This window comes from Cyprinus carpio, chromosome B11, assembly GCF_018340385.1.
Source record: "Cyprinus carpio isolate SPL01 chromosome B11, ASM1834038v1, whole genome shotgun sequence".
Lineage (NCBI taxonomy): Eukaryota > Metazoa > Chordata > Actinopteri > Cypriniformes > Cyprinidae > Cyprinus > Cyprinus carpio.
In genome coordinates this window covers 20863941-20881022 of record NC_056607.1, presented here as the reverse complement: position 1 = coordinate 20881022, position 17082 = coordinate 20863941, and the positions used below count along the sequence as shown (strand labels likewise).

The 17082-nt window shown below is 32.0% G+C and overlaps 1 protein-coding gene across 2 annotated transcripts in view; it reads left to right on the top strand.

Moving 5' to 3' along the window:
* The window catches only part of LOC109069656 (homer protein homolog 3-like), an 18923-nt gene extending 2687 nt beyond the window's left edge, over positions 1-16236 (top strand). The window contains exons 2-10 of one of the 2 annotated variants that reach the window (XM_042734505.1): positions 1155-1311; positions 1429-1560; positions 4066-4173; positions 6628-6636; positions 9792-9928; positions 10541-10697; positions 13564-13662; positions 14412-14492; positions 15049-16236. In XM_042734505.1, coding sequence (XP_042590439.1) covers positions 1155-1311; positions 1429-1560; positions 4066-4173; positions 6628-6636; positions 9792-9928; positions 10541-10697; positions 13564-13662; positions 14412-14492; positions 15049-15234 — 1066 coding nt within the window. In that variant the 3' untranslated portion in view covers positions 15235-16236. The remainder of the gene's footprint in view (positions 1-1154; positions 1312-1428; positions 1561-4065; positions 4174-6627; positions 6637-9791; positions 9929-10540; positions 10698-13563; positions 13663-14411; positions 14493-15048) is intronic. The other variant, XM_042734506.1, reaches the window with a different exon arrangement.
* The last annotated feature ends 846 nt before the right edge of the window (positions 16237-17082 follow it).

The following is a 17082-nucleotide window of genomic DNA, read 5'->3' as shown; positions in this document are numbered from 1 at the left end:
CAGTGGGTACAACATTGACCCCATTGGCTTTTACTGTACGGACAAAAACAATATCGTCTTTTTGTCCCATGAGAGAAAGCCATATAGGTTTGGAATGCTATAAGGATAAGTAAATAATACAATTTATATTTTCGATTTAACTTTTTCTTTTTTTACACTTTTTTTTTACACTGATTATGGTGCCCATTTGTGGCAACAAAATGGTATGATCAATAAGGGCTGGAATACTTTGTTCACATACTTGTGTAGAGTATGTTTCACATTTCTGAAATCAAACCCTCAAAAAAAATCACCTGTTGCTTCTTGCGATTTAAAATTAAGATATACACTACTGACCCCAAAGTTTCAAACAGTAGTGTATATCTTAATTTTAAATCGCAAGATATAAATATATATATATATATATATATATATATATATATATGATATATATAGATATATATATATATTATTATATATATATATTATATATATATATATATATATATATATATATATATTATGTAGTTTTAATGCACTGTATCACGTTGGAGAAAAATGCATGCATGTACACTAATGTTCAAAAGTTTGGGGTCAGTAAGGTTCTTTTATTTTAAAGAAATGGATACTTATATTAATCATAAATGCATTAAATTGATCAAAATTGATGGTTAAGACATTTATAATGCTACAAATAATACAAAATAAATGCTTTTGAACTTTCTGTTCATTAAAAAAAACTAATCACGGTTTCTACGAAAATATGAAGCAGCACAAATTTTACATTTATAATATTAAGAAATACTTCTTGAGCAGCAAATCAGGATATTATAATGATTTTTGAGACTGGAGTAATGATGCTAAATATTTAGCTTTTCCTCACAGGAATAAATTACATTTTAAAATATATTCCAAAAGAAATCGGTTCATTTAAATTGTTATATTTCGCTATATTACTGATTTTACACTATTTTTGATCAAATAAATGCAGCCTTGGTGAGTATAATAGACTTGCTTTTAAGAATTTTAAACTCAAAGTATTAACCAATACCAAACTTTGTAATATTAGTGTAACTTTTTATCACATTTATCATATTGTGTTTGATTAGGATATGGTGTAACATAAAAATTGATGCTATATATATATAATTTTTTCATTTTTTTTTTCTTGGAAGGGAGCAGCCACTATTCAGCTTGAAGGCGCACGTCTTCCAAATTGACCCGGACACTAAACGAAACTGGATTCCGGCCAGCAAACACGCCGTCACCGTATCCTTCTTTTATGATGCCGGCAGGAGCGTGTATCGCATTATCAGTGTAGGGGGCACTAAGGTGAGAGACCTTGTCTACGGTCGTCCAACACAGTGTTGTTGATGCAGTTTTTTTAATCAAAAGATGCTATTGTTGTTGTTATTAAAAGGTGGTATCTTTGTGTTTTGCTCTAATGAAGCGATTATTAACAGCACCATTACACCTAATATGACCTTCACGAAAACATCACAGAAGTTTGGCCAGTGGGCGGACAGCAGGGCCAACACAGTGTATGGCCTTGGGTTTGCCACAGAGCAGCAGCTTCAGCAGGTAAATGCATGTTGCAGAACGGTTTTATCTAAGGGATAGTTAATCCAAAAATGACAATTTTGTCATCATTTACTCACCCTCATGTTGCTCCAAACTTCTATGAGTTTGTATATTCTGTTCTGCACAAAAGATGATGTCTTAAAAAATGTGTATACAAAAAGCAGAAGAAATAACAACCATACACCTATATAATATATATAAAAAAAAAATACTAAGAAAAAAATCTGTTTTTTTTTACCCACATTCTTCGAAATATTTTCTTTTGTGTTCAGAAGAAGAAAGAAATTTGTACAGCTTTGAAATGGCATGAGGAAACAAGGAGACATTTACAGGCCAAATTATTTAATTTATTGGAATACAAAAAGTACACAAAACAAATGTAATTAAAAATATTTTTGCTTCAATTTAACAACTATATATGTATGTATGTGTGTGTGTGTATATACAGGTGCATCTTAAAAAATTAGAATATTGTTTTTTGGTAACTTATTTCAAAAAGTGAAACTTTTCTTCTCTTAGGGGTGTAAATTGGATGGTTCGTCACGATACGATTCGATATCGATTCTCATACCCAGCAATACGATATTTGCCGATACCTCAAAAAATTCTACAATACGATTACGATTTCATTCGATACAGAAGTATATCGATCGATATTTTGATATTATACTTCTATTTTAAACAACCATCTACATTTTTATTAACTCACAAATGCAACCAAAATATATAAAATAAACATTTATCTGAAATTTTCACATTGTGTACCTCAATTGGGACATTCACAACAAAAAAATAGGCCTACACATTTTTTATTTTTTTTTTATAATACAGAAAATAAATAATTGGAAAAACAATTCTGGCTGCTACTATGGGCTCAGTGCTAAAAATCTTTTCTACATATAACCAAATTATGAGCAATAGCAGAAAATAAATACAATACATCAAAGACACAAGTTCAATAAACTTTAAAACAGTTAAACTGCTTTTCAGGTTTTCAGCTCAGCCTAAAATAAATTTTAAGGTATGGTACAGTAATGTAGTAAACAAATGTAACAAAACTGCATAGTCTTCACTGTATAAATTAAATAAAGATTAATCATTTTTGATGTTACAAAGGTTATTTAGTCAGGAGCAGTGAGCACTTGTATTTTTCTTTGACAGCATTAGATTTATCATTAGTTTGCTTTCACTTTAAGAACCAAGCACGGATTTAATATACACATGCCTTTTCTTTTTAAACTCTTTACGTTAAGACATATGACTAACCAACTGTGTTTACTAGGAAATTCGCCAAAACGCGTATTTTGATGTCATTTTGTCTGTATTTATTCATCCATGCACAAAAAAAGTGGAAGAGAGCTCAATTTAACATTCGCGCGGTGCGGCTGTCTGTGTGCGCGCGCTTCAGATATGTGCGCTGAAAACTTCACACAGCGCTTGACTGTTCCACAAAAAATCCCAAGCATCTTGTGCCTTTGAGCAGTCCTAATACCGAGCCTTGATCCCTGAGTTTGAACGAGAATGCACGCGTTGGCGGTAATGCATAGACGGACATTATGTGAAAATGTGGAAAGTGCCAAATAAGGTGCCTCTATTTATATTACAGATATCGATATTTTACGTGTGGCATCGATGCATCGTATCGTCAGACATCGTATCGATGTATCAATGAATCATTACACCCCTAATATATATATATATATATATATATATATATATATATATATATACACAGTGTATATACAATATATATACTGTATATTAACTACTTCATCCTAAATGTTGATGAATGTTATAAACAGTATTGTAACTTTTCTATTTTACATTTAAAATTACAATTTTTTTTTTTTAAACAATTTAAAACATGTATTTAAATTTTCATTAATGAATTAATTTTTATTTTTGTATGCTTTCATGAAGCTCAAGCAGTCGAGCAGTAGTGCTAGCAATGCCAAGATCATGGGTTTGATTCCCAGCAAAATTACTATGCTAGAACTGATATAAATGTACACCTTGGCTTTAATGCAGTGTACATTTCTTTAGATAAAGGCGTCTGCCAAATGCATAAATGTAAATAACCTCAAAAGTTTAACTTTATATGACAAAATACATCAGTTCTATTTTTGTTAATTTTGGGTCAGTGCAACTACCATTAATTGTGGATTAAACAGACTTGCAAACATCATAATTGTAATAAAAAAAATTGCATGCACGTATAAACATTTCACAACACCTCAGAGTGGCAAAACTTTGCAAGCATGTTCTCATCACCTTAAATGAGAAATATTGCAGGTTAATCAGTATTTATGACATAAAGCAAGAGGTCATGTATTAATTATGTAATGTGAAGTGTTATTTTTAAAGAGGGTTTGCTTTGGCTAACAGTGACCTTTTACCACATATTTATTGCCAGTATATCATGGCCTTTGTAACTAATTTCTATACATTTGGTAAAAAGATTTGATAAAGTGACTATGAAGATTTTTTCTGTAATTGTCTGTGCAGTTCTCAGATCAGTTTAAAGAATTTAAGGAGTCTGCGCGGCTCGTCCGGGATAAATCACAGGAGAAGTTTGAGCTGTTGAGTCCTGGTCTAAACATCTCTTCTCCACAGGTAAACACAGTAACTCAGTAATTAAATTTTAGACATATAATAACTCATGTCATACTTTACCAGCTGCTTGATTCAGATAACGTGCCGGAGCATTTCATTCCATCACTATTAATGCACTAACAATAGCACAGAGGATCTCTAGTCTGGCCTCTAGAGATATGATACCTAGCACATGGCACAATGTATCACTTTCAACACCAGTCCCACAAGAGAAATGTTTTACCATGTTTATTGTTTTTCTGAATTCTGTGTGTGAGTCACAGAGCATGTCCTCACATGCCAGGAGGTGACACGGAGACACTGGTTGTAGCCTGTGTAGAGTTATGTAACTCATGCGGTCACTCGGGGAATTCAGAAGCCTTGTTCATTTTACCTTACAGTTGGCTAATTAGTGACACACTCATTCCTTAATTATCATGCCGGCCTGAGAATATATCAGAGTCTACTTACACATCAGATCAGGACATTCATTTATATGAATGTATTTTTTGATTAAGTTGCTCATTCCGGTTTGACTTGTTTACCATGAGCTGTGTAGTATATTTATTTGGCCAAAAAATGTCCAGGTGATATATTTTACTCCCAAACCAAAAGAAATAAATTAGAAATTGTTACATTATATATTATATACTTATGATTATGTAAATGGAATAGAATTGAATTTATACAGTAAAAAATACTATTAGGGTACTGAGAATCACCAATGAGAATAATTGGGGTTTTGAAAAAAAAAAGAAAAAAGAATGCCCAGATAAAAATAGAAAAATATGCTTTGTCATGAAAAATCTAATTAAATAAATAAAAAATTATATTTTGCTTGGAGAAAAAAATATATTTAATATATATTTATTATTTTATATATTATATATATAATATATATTTTAGTTTGTTTTGTATTTTGACAGTCCCCAACCTCTTTCCCATTACAGCAATCTAAAAAAATCCTATATTATACACTTGTTACAAGAAATACTTACATTTAGGACTTTAAGGACAAAAAATGTAATTAAAACCCATTAAAACTGCAGTATTTAATCTCTGCACCATTAAAACCTAATATCATGCAATCTTTGTTCATAGGTTTTGATTATGCCAGAAAGGCCTTAAAATTTTAATTTACAAATCACTTTTTTTATTTTAATTGTTTTTTTTTTCATTAAAAGAACCACAGTGGCATTATGTTAACAAACTGGCATTTAAAGGGTTAAAATCCTGAAAAAAAAAAAAAATATATATATATGTATTAGGTTATGATCAGAACTGATGTTGGTAAAAAGATCTATGTCAGTGAAAGCATAAAAAATATTCATACAGTATTTCATATTTTTATGACAGTTTTTTGATTTATTTATTGTTTTACTTAATCTGGCAGATTTTTGCTGACAAATAAACATTGATATCTTGGTGCAGGTAACATAGAAAAATAATACCTATTGTTTATTTACTTACACCACTGAGGACGGCAAAATGCTTGATGTGTTGTGAGCCCACATACAGTATTCTGTAGTGGTTTAATGGCCATAACAGGCTTTTCGTCCCATGAGCTCTTTGCGTTCAAACGTGCCTCTCTAGAGTGCATGAAACAGGCCACTGACTGAGAGCTATTCATTATTTAATCAAACCTGAGTGTTCAGAGTTCAAAACCGCGACTGTGTGTGCTGAATAATGCTGCCCTTATTAATTAATAAAGTGTTTTTGGGGGTCTTTCGTGAAGAATGGAAGTATATAAATAAGTGAAACAGAATGATGCGCTCTTTGATCACTGAATCCAAATGTGTGTCTGCTTCTAAGAGCTTTCTGGCCAAATCCAGTATTCTGTTTATATAATGGCTATTTTAATAGTGAAACATCAGTGAATGTCTCTCGTATGCCAAAAAATGTTTTAGACGTTTTGTTTTGTCAGAGTTTTGAATCTTTTGCAAGAAAGTGTATGTTGCCTGTAGGGGTGTCGGAATTAAATCATTGCATTGGATGAGGACGATTCTGCATCGGTGCAGACCATAATCGATTATAGCCTACTGACAGACTTTCACGTGTGCTTTGTGTTTGTTTGTCCTGAAACTCGCGGCTGCGGTTAAATGCACTTGCATCTCTGAATACTTTATGATACGAAATTAATGTGTAAACAGTCAGTTATGTTTTCAGAACAGGACAAAGCATCTGATATGTCAAACTGATCTGTGCATTAGTGTGAATGCAGCCTATTAAAGCTGCAACTGTCTGTGATGTCATTAGTAATAATCAAATGGCAATAATGCTGAGGAAAAAAGAAAAACCAATAACTATGTTTGTCTGTAAACTTTCGTATACGTAAAGCACGACTGAAAGTACCCCTACTTGCTTTTTGTTTTTGGTCCAACTCTTTAAGTATGACTGATTACAGTAATTAATGAATGCTTATATCTTCTTTCTTTTCATGTCTTTTCTTTGGTGATGGGATTGTCTCGTTCTCAGCTGTCTCAGGTGAGCTGTCTGTTTCCACATACGATGACACACCTGTGTCTCCTGTGCAGCTGACACTATATTGTTACTCAAACCCCACAGGAAGCCCTGGATATGAAACACTCTCACACAAGATGACATATTTCTGCTTTTGTCTCAGTTTGTACAGGAACCATTTTTCAAGACCGTATGGAATCAGAATTGGGAGTGTTGTGTCTTTTTTTGGGGCCATCTATATACAAGTGTACTGATAAATTATCAACAAAATTTAAATTACATATCTTTGACACATTTAAGGTAGTCTTATGGCAAAATATATAAATATTTATTAAAAATATATTGATGACAATCATCTTGAACTCAGGGCTGTATTCAGAATCCTGTCCAATCAAATGTTGTCTAGAATAATAAAGTCCCTCCCACTCAGGGTTTTTATTGGTTTTGTTAAATGAAATAAAATATTAATATTAGAAGAAAAACTAAAACCTTGGCAACTATTTAAAAATGTTAAAATATCAAAAGTAATAATACTAAAGCTGAAATAAAAATAAAGCTAAATAGAAAACTAATAAAATTGATAAGGACATAACAAAATTACAAAAAATTAAACTAAAATAAAAACTAAAATGCATAAATATAAAAACAAAATATATTTAGAAACTATAAAATATAAGAAAATATTAAAAATATGAAAACTGAAAATATAAAAATAAAAGCATATTAATAAATACTATAAAAGTATAAAAATAATGATACTAAAAAGACACCGTTCCCACTAATACCTCCTCCATCTAACTAAACTATTGGCTATTTAATAAAAACTTCCTGTTTTGATGTAACTAAAATTAAAATAAAAACTGTAAATATAAATAAAAGCAAATTCAATATATTTAAAAAGTACTAAACAAAATATAAATACTGTAATAGTATATAAATAATAATGCTAAAATAACACTATTCCCACTAATATTTCCTTCTGTTTCAATAAAATTACAAAAACTGAAAATCTAAAAATAAAAGCTAATCCAAAGTATTAATAACTATTAAAATAGTATATAAATAATAATATTAAAGTAACAGTACTCCCACTAATATCTTCTGCACTAACTAGACTGATTTCCTTTACATTTTAATTTTTATTTTTATTAAATCATTAAAAAAAGAAAAGCCATTCGTCATGTCCTGCTCCAACTTCCTGTTTCAGCAGCACTCTTCAAACATGAGCCTTGGATGATATTTTGGGGTAGATTGAGGTGGTTTAATTTGAGCTGGTTCTAATCGTGTTGCTAAAGTCCAGTATGATTTTTCTATGTAGGAATGTAGAAAAATGTAGAAATCTGCAAGATGAATTATTGAAGGAATGGAGCTCCCGAGCCACTGACTGTTCAGTGGAGATGTCGTCTCTGATTCCTCTTGCTCTACCTTTAAATATATTAAACACACAGAAAGCTCCACCTCAAACTCCCTACGAACCGCTGTAGAGAAAGCAAACAAGTCATCGGCCTGAGCGGTTGGATGAGAGATAGAACGTCTTCCTTTGGGGAACGCCGAGTTTGAGCTTGATGAATTATACAAGCTTTTCTGAGAGCAAGTGTGTACCGCTGCACAGAAACACTGGACGTGTTTGAAACCACGCTTTGCTGTTATACAGTATGAGCAAAAGAGCCCAGTTCTTTCAGACTTACTGTTCTGGTTTTCTCAAGTCTCCATGAACAACAAGTCGAAATAAACTGATGTCCTTTCGAATCTGAATCAAAGAACAATGCCATATGTTGCCTCATGCCCTGCTCAGTCTCACGTGCAGACTGCTCAAGTCTCTCCATCAACCACATAGACTAAAATAATTCTTTTTTTATACTGTTGAACCACTGTTTCATTAAATGTGGACATTTCAACACTAAATCAGTGGTGGCATTTAGAAGTAGAGATTTCATAAATTTTGTATATACAGGATCTTGTAAATATCTACTCATTTATGTTGCACTGATATAAAAATTCTGTAAAAACTGGTTGTTATTTTTATAATGTGGTTGAGATACATACCCTACCATTTATTGAATGCTAGTTTATTATTTATAGTTTATTGAATGTTATTGAAAAAAGTCTCTTGTATTCACCAAGGTTGGATTTATTTAATCTAAAATGCAGTAAAAACTGTAATTTTGTGAAATATAATTTCAATAAAAACTTTTTTCTATTTTAATATATTTTAAAATAAAGCAATAAGCCCCAATTGGTTTACAGTGAATTTATAACAGCTAAGGGACGTTGTTAGGCACGACGTGAAGCAGAATAATGTTATATGTAGTAAGGTTTCACAAAATAAAACTGAGCAAATAAAGTGTAATGATATTAATAAAAACATTATTCTTCCGCCAAACAATGTAGCGCCTCAGAAACAGTTGTGGTTGCAACAAAGTGGTTGCCGAAGCAACACACAAATGTAAACAAAGTTGTATGTTTGTAGAGTAATTAACAACAGCTTCGAACTTGGCTCAACCAATCGGAATCAAGGACCGGAACTAACCGTTTTATAATTTTTAAATATATTTTCAAATGTAATTTTACTCTAGTCTTTAGTGTCACGTGATCAATTATTATAAGTGCTCAGTTATTAATAATGGTTATTATTATGATTGTTAAAAACATTTTGCTGCTAAATATTTTGTGGAAACTTTTTTTTTTTTTCAGGATTTTTTGATGAATATATAGTTAGAAAAAACAGCTTTTATTTGAAATAGAATCATTTGTAATATAAATGTTTTTGCTGTCACTTTTGATCAATTTAATGGATATTTGCTCTCTATTGTATCCATTAAACACACACAAACCTAAAAATATGAATAAGATTATATCATGGTTTCTGCATGAACATTAACCAGCACAACTGTTTTTAACATTGTTTATAATAAATGTCTTGAGCAGTAAATCAGCATATCAGAATGATTTCTGAAGGATCATGTGAAACTAAACACAAAATTAATCATTCATAAAATTCAAAAAAAAATAACATTAATAAATTAAATTCTAAAATATATTACAATATAAAACCTCTATTTTAAATTGTAATACTATTTCACAATATTAGTGTTTTTACTGTATTTTTGAGCGCACAAATGCAGCCTTGGTGTCAATTAAAAGCAAAAGCATTTATAAATGGTAATATTGTCCATCAGGTGCTGTGTGAGGACCGTCAGTCTCCTCCGTTGCTTGGTGTCAATGGCTCCAGTGAGGACAAGTTGTTTCGGAGCAAGAGTGCTGATATGGAAAAATCCACAGAGAAAGAACAGATGAGGAAAATGCTTTCTGAAGGGTAAAACAATCAGATATCCATGATACCAGTCAAATCTCACATTTGCTTCTATGATAATTCAGTCTCCTGTTCATGATATCTAATATAAAACATTATTTGGAGACACGCTGTTTAAAATTGTAATCATTTGATGCATTTTGTCATTTACATGAACCACACTGGCTCACTCAGATGCACGTGAATCTAATCAATCCGCCTGACGTACTTTTCCTCCTCAGTAGTTTTCTGGGGTAATTGGCATGAGTTTAACATCAACAAAAGTTTTACGGATTCAAGCATGATGTACTTCACCATACAAACACAGCATTGAATACGCTGATGCTGAAAACACCACAAAGCCACAGTGTTCAGGACATAAATAAAATGAGATTAAAGAAGCTGTTAAAACATGCTTATTTAAATGTGAAATGTGCCAAGGGACCTCAGTAATCTTTTGCACACAGCTTGTTTCTGATTTTCTTGTTATAAAACATAAAGGGTAACACAACAGAAATGACATTTCAAAACTCAGCGTTTGCCATCTGCTGCCGTTCGATGAAATTTGTCTTTGGCTCAGCTTCCAGAAGGAAGGACCGGAGTATAATTGAAACCCAGATGTTGGTTTGTTCACAGGTCGATATGCGAGAGAAACCCGGAGGCCGAGCTGTTTTCTCTTCGGGACAGCAACGCTAAGCTGGTAGCCGCTCTTCATGAAGCTAACAGCAGCATTGATCAGTGGAAAAAACAATTAGCCGAGTATCAGGAAGAAACAGTTCGCCTACGAGAGCAGGTGAGGATCGTTAAAGACAATAAACTCTTAAAAATAAGCCTGGGGTTAATTTTTGCAGAGATGACATAGAAGAACCAGTTATTAAAAGAACCCTTTTTCGTAATCTGAAGAACCTTTAATAATCTAAAAAATATTTTGTCCATTGTAAATAATCTTTTATACAATGGAAAGGTTGCATGGATGTTAAAGGTTCATCATTGAACTTTTAAAATGAAACTTTAAAAAAAGAGATTTTAGGCTCTTTTGCTTCTAAAACGAGTTTTGTTTTTGTTTTTTTCAGAAAGCGTTCAAAAAACACATTTATGTGTTTATTTTATTATGCTTTATCTATTAGATTTTAATTACAGTACTTAACTTTGAAGGACGTTTTCTCAAAATTAGCTTTTTTTTTTTAACCAGAAATCTCCACTTCATTAGCACATACATTCAGCAAATGTTAGTTTTATTTCTATTTAGATTCTAAAAGTGTGTATAGATTGGTGTGTGTGTGTGTATTAATATATTTATTAGGGCTGGGCGATATGGCCAAAAAAAAAAAAAAAATCATATCTCAGTATTATCTTTTTATTTTTTTGACTTAATTGTGATATACGGTGTAGATCTTGGTATTTTCATGGTATTTTAAAATTCAAATCCTGCCCAAAGTTGTCCAGCAAACAATGTACTTATTAAAGGTTATGAAAACATGTGTAGTCATATAGACTATGCTGTATATTATGTGCAGAAAAGGGTTAAAATCACATTACATTATAGCATTGTAACATTACAATCTAAAAACAAAAATAATGCTTTTTAAAGTTAAACTCGCTAAACTAAGAATAAAAATAAATAAATAACAAAAGCACAGAGTAATTGTATTAGGCTGCTTTGATTACCCCCATTACAGTCACTTATAGTTAGTGCTATCATATAAATACACTTACTTATAGGTTTAAACTTCTACATATGGCACGTTATATATTTTAGTCATAATTATTGCACTCCTATTACGCTCTGTCTGTTCGGCATGCATTGCGCATGGCAGCACTCGTTCAAAAATATATCCATGACTTTCTGACATTTACAGATGGAGAATAAATACATGTGAAATATAAGTTATGCACTGAGGAAAACACATTAAACAGTGCAAGAGGCCTGTCAGAGCATCTGATGGGGCAGCCGCTTTAAACTACACGTGTTAACTATATCTTGCGAGTTATTTTAAAGCCCTTAATATAATTCATGTCTTGTGTTTAGAACAAATTGAATTATGTACTTGCCTTGCAGCAGCTCATTCTGTGTCTGCCGCTATTTTTCAGATGTGCTCGTATCAGACTACAGGATATCACCCTCAGTCAAAACCTTTAATATGTTAGCAAAATAAAACAAGAATTTTGAACTTGGGTTCAGATTTTTATTTTTTTTGTTCTGTATTCAAATTACTGCATATTTAATCAGATAATCTAATCATATTTAAACATCATTTCAGAAAACGAATACAAAACAGTTTGTATAACAAAAACTACTGCTTTTTTGAGGACCACATAAGGATAACATCCACACTGAGATGTTCTCATGTGTTAGCAATTTGTTTTAGCAGTTGCTCAAGCGGACTGAATATTTTCCCTTCGGCACTCTTCAGAAATTTTATATAATCACACATAAAGGATTCCACAACAATTTGAAGGTGTACTGAAGCACACATCAAGCAGGTGATGTATATGTAGTTCAGGTCTTCAGAGAGTTTGCGGAGGGATATTTATAGGAAAAGACAATATGCCTTCATTGTCCCGAACAGAGGGAAGACAAATGACCGTGGGGAAAATGAGACCGCTGAGTTTCTCCCTCACACGAACTGAAAAAATAGCTCTGAGTTGTGACAGCGCTAAAAGCTCCAGTGCAGAGATGACCTGCTTTACTTTTCCATGAGATAGTGTTGCCTTTAAGTTGTAATATCTGAAGATGTGATGCTAAATCATGGACTCGTGTGGTATTTTATTTTGTTTCTACAGCATTTGTTTTGTTTTGTTTTTTGTTTTGTTTGTTCATTGGGGTCCAAAGGTCTTCTTTTTTTTTTTAAATGTACTTTATGTAACATGGTCTTAAAGGGACAGCGACCTATAAATACTGCTGCTGTCATTAATGATCATCAAACAACAAAACGGCTATGATAAATATCGATATTTAATTTATACAGTGAACACTCTGCAGTGTTATTTTCCCTAATTGTTACATTTCTGTATTTGAATACCATTTTATTTGTAACATATTCTGTTGTATTTATCTATGCTTGTAATTTGTGTATTTGTTCTTATTTTTTACTGGCTGTTCTCGTCTCTTTAATCATGTTTACACTTTCTTAGTTAATCTAGTAGTATTTGCTGTGGTATCAAAGAAGGACTTCGCTTTAAGCAATAAATGGAAAGCAAGTTAAATTTAAATATTTTTATTTTCTTGCTGATCTGATGATCCAATCCGTGGGTCAAAAAACGTAATGTGATCCGAACCGTGAGATTTGTGATCCGTTGAACCACTATTTATAAATTAATATTTATGTTTATCAATATTATGTTAAATGAATATTTATGAATGAATATTTCATGATATTAAACAAATGATATTTATGATTTAATATTTTGTAATATATTTAACTAAAGATATTTATGAATTAATCATATCAGTTAAAACATGTTTACCTTTATAAATATAGTTTTACTTGATGCCTATGAACCAGCATGAAGAGAACATTTCTAAGAACTTGGCACTTGTTTTAGTTTTTATTATACAACATTCCACATCACCATGTTTCTGATGGTTGTATGCAGATGGTTCGGCCTGAGACTGATTTTGATGACAGTCTTGTAATAACTGTTGGTTTATGTTTCAGGTTGCAGAGCTGGAGGCTCAGAGCGGGGTTTCTGCCTCCAGCGAGGAGCTCACACAGACTGTGGCAGAGATGGAGGCTCTTATCAGAGCTAAAGATGAGGTAAAGATTGTTTAATGTAGTAACAGTGCTAACTGACACTGAAACAGACTCCAACTCCATCTTGAGAGCATGTCTACGCTGGACACTTATGGCATGTTGCCGAGGCCATAGATCGATCTTATAATGTCCACACTGTAAGCTGTTTTATCAATGCCTATTTAATATAAAATCATTTATCTATAAACTGAATCATCTATAGGCATTACTCGTACATTTAAATACAGTGACACCCTGTGATGTGGCTTCTAGCTATATGCGTGCGAGTGTGTGTGTGTGTCCAACCAAAATTTTAAATCCAAACCAAATTTTTGTGGCCTAAAATATCTGAATTTTATATGGCCTTTCTCACGATATTTGCATTTTTCGTGTTGATTTGCATCCACTAATAATCCTGATGTACTTAAGCAATTAGTGTTAGTGATACTAAGAGTGCAGTCACCTTTTTGTGCATAATTACTACAAGCACTTCTTTGCATAATTACTGAAATTGTGATCCTGGTCCAAGGCAATGCATAAAACTGTACTCATGAAAATACTCCTGAATCTGAGATACGGAATTGCTTAAACATTATCAGTGAATTAGTATGTAATGTGACACTGGTAATATACTATACATTTGAAATGTTACAAAATCATTCTTTTGTATTTCGGCCCATTTAAAGTCAGTTTTGTACCAGAGAAGTTTCACTTGTAAGATGAGTGATTTGGTACAGAATATTCTTTATTTACAGTAAAAATGGTTATTACAGGAAATAAGTATTCTACGAGGCAAGAAACCAGATATAATTCAACTGGAAAAAGAAAGGGAGGAAGCCTGTCAAAGGATGCAGGTAAAGTAACTTTAACTTTACTTCAGAAGTATTCTCACTAGCTTCAGAAAAGCTTTATTTTTGTATCATTTATAATTTTTTTTTAGTATTTTGAATTAGTTTACATTTTTATATTTTCAGTTTTAATATTAATTTTAGTTACCTTTTTTGCCGTTTTTATTAGTTTTGTAAATTAATCTTTATTGCAGTTTATTTTAGTACATAGTTAAAATAAAATTTAAATGACACTAGCTTTAATTTTTTATATATATATATATATATATATATATATATATATATATATATATATATATATATATATATATATATATATAATTTATTTCAATTATAGTTAACATTTATTTTAAGTAACCTTTTTTCATTATGCTACTCTAATGTTCATCATGGACTTAATTCTATAATATTATTTCTTTAACGTCATTGTTTCTTGTTCATCTTTGTATTGCCATGTGATTGTCTTCTATTTCTTGTAGAGCAAACTTGAGGTCTTGAAAGCCTAAAATAACTAAAAATTATTTATTTTTCGTGATTTAAGATGATTTTGTCTTGGCATTAGGATCTGGAAGTGAAGAACTCGGAGTTGGAGAAACGAGTGAGATTAGCAGAGGGTGTTTTAGCTTCGTCCCAGGATGCCCGGAGCAGGGCAGAGAGTGCGATGCAGAAGGTCATCGAAACTTTAGACGTCAAGATCTACGACTTGAGCGACCTGCGACAGAACCTAGCCAAGCTCCTGGACAAATAACCACTGCGCTCAGACAAACGTTCAGTGTCAGAAACACCATTATGAGGTAGAAGAGGTCTCTGGAATCTTCCCTTGCTGCACAGCTCAACAGTTTCTCACAGTACCAGGCAGGTAGTAACAACTACAGAGGTGATAAGAAACTGAATTTAGGACCCATTCATTCCACATTTGCTTCCTGAGAGCCGTGGGTGTAACTTACCAGATGTTTCTCGCACACAGAACTGGGCCTGTTTGCTTGAAATAGTCACGAGGAAAATCATAAACAGACTAGAACTTCTTTTAGACCTGTTTTTTGGTACTAGATATCAATATAGTGGAAATTGTTGTTAAGATCTGTGATTTTTAGACCAGTTTTCCAATACGAATAAGACTTTGAACAGACGGTTCTGTAGATATAAGCTACCGTTGGATGTATGTATCAGTATTATTGTTAGAATGAAAATATCTCACTCTTTACGGACACCAGCATGTCTCTTAGGATGTTTAGCGATTTATTGGCTTTCAGTTTCTCTTAAGTTTGCTTCATGTAGGGCTCTGCAGTTGACAACTAGAGAAACAGGGAAATCTAAGCACACAGCACTAACAAACGTGAATGGTTAACTTGATCGTTTTCATTAATTATTTGATTCATTATTTTCATTGGTTTGGTGCAGTCTAAATATGTAGGTAGTTCTAAATGTTCAATGTTAAGATGCCATTAGTTCGAAATAGCACTTCTAAATGCAACAACCCTTTAGGAAAAACACTTCAGACTTTTTATAGACCACTATCATTTGCAAAACCTCAGCATGCATCTTTATACCAAGCGTTGTAGTATATAGTTCTTCCTCTTTTTAAAAACATGAACTTTCACTTTAACTGTTGCTCTCGTTTGACCTTGCTTGGACATTTGCCCTGTAACCTCAAAGACATTTGCACATATGCTATTTTTCTATTGTGTGCCTGTTGTTGCCTGTGGTTTTATATGAATTCCCAATAAAAGTATTTGTTTGTGTATATGTACTATAATGTAACCATTCTTTGACAACCATAAAACCCCTTAAGATAGCCTTCGTGATACTTTAGAAATAACAATACTTGGAACATGTTATTTATTTGGTTAAGTTACATCACATGGAGTGCTAATTAATGAAGCAATAAATTGCTGCACTGATTGCGTTAACCATGTGTTTGGGTGTAATATTTAAATATGATAATTATTCTGCATTTTGAAGCATGATTTTTGAAAAAAAAAAGGGGGGATCCAATTTTAATTGTTAAGAAGCAAGAAATGTTGTGTTTCACTGTAAAATGATGCATGGCTGTTAAAATATGATGGAAAATATAAAGGTAGTTCTCCTCCACTGAAATATGAGAAATAAATCTAATGTTTTAATTATGTTTAGCGAAGCTGATATAATTTCAGTCAGTATTGTTACAATAATATTAATTTGTTTAATGATGAATAATTTGGGAAAACTGAAGTCTATTAATTCTAATTAACTAATAAACCCCCAAATTATTGGTCATGTTCCAAATGTTTGAATAACATTGCATTAAAAAAATATTGAATATTAAGTGGCATTTGCAAACAAATAACTAGCAACTAATGTACTTCGTTATACATGATAAACATATGCATAGCCTAGTTGTGTATTTAAAAGTCTTGATATTTGTTATAAATACTTTTTGGGAAAACTATAAATGACTCAATACCGCCATCTACTGAACAGTGAAAGTTCTCTTCTAAATCGAATTACTTCACACTACTAAGAGCAGAAAGGGTACTGAATTTTTTTAAGAAATTGTTTGATGCTTAATTATTATTATAAGTAAAACAAAGTTTCTAGTATTTAGTAATCGACAATC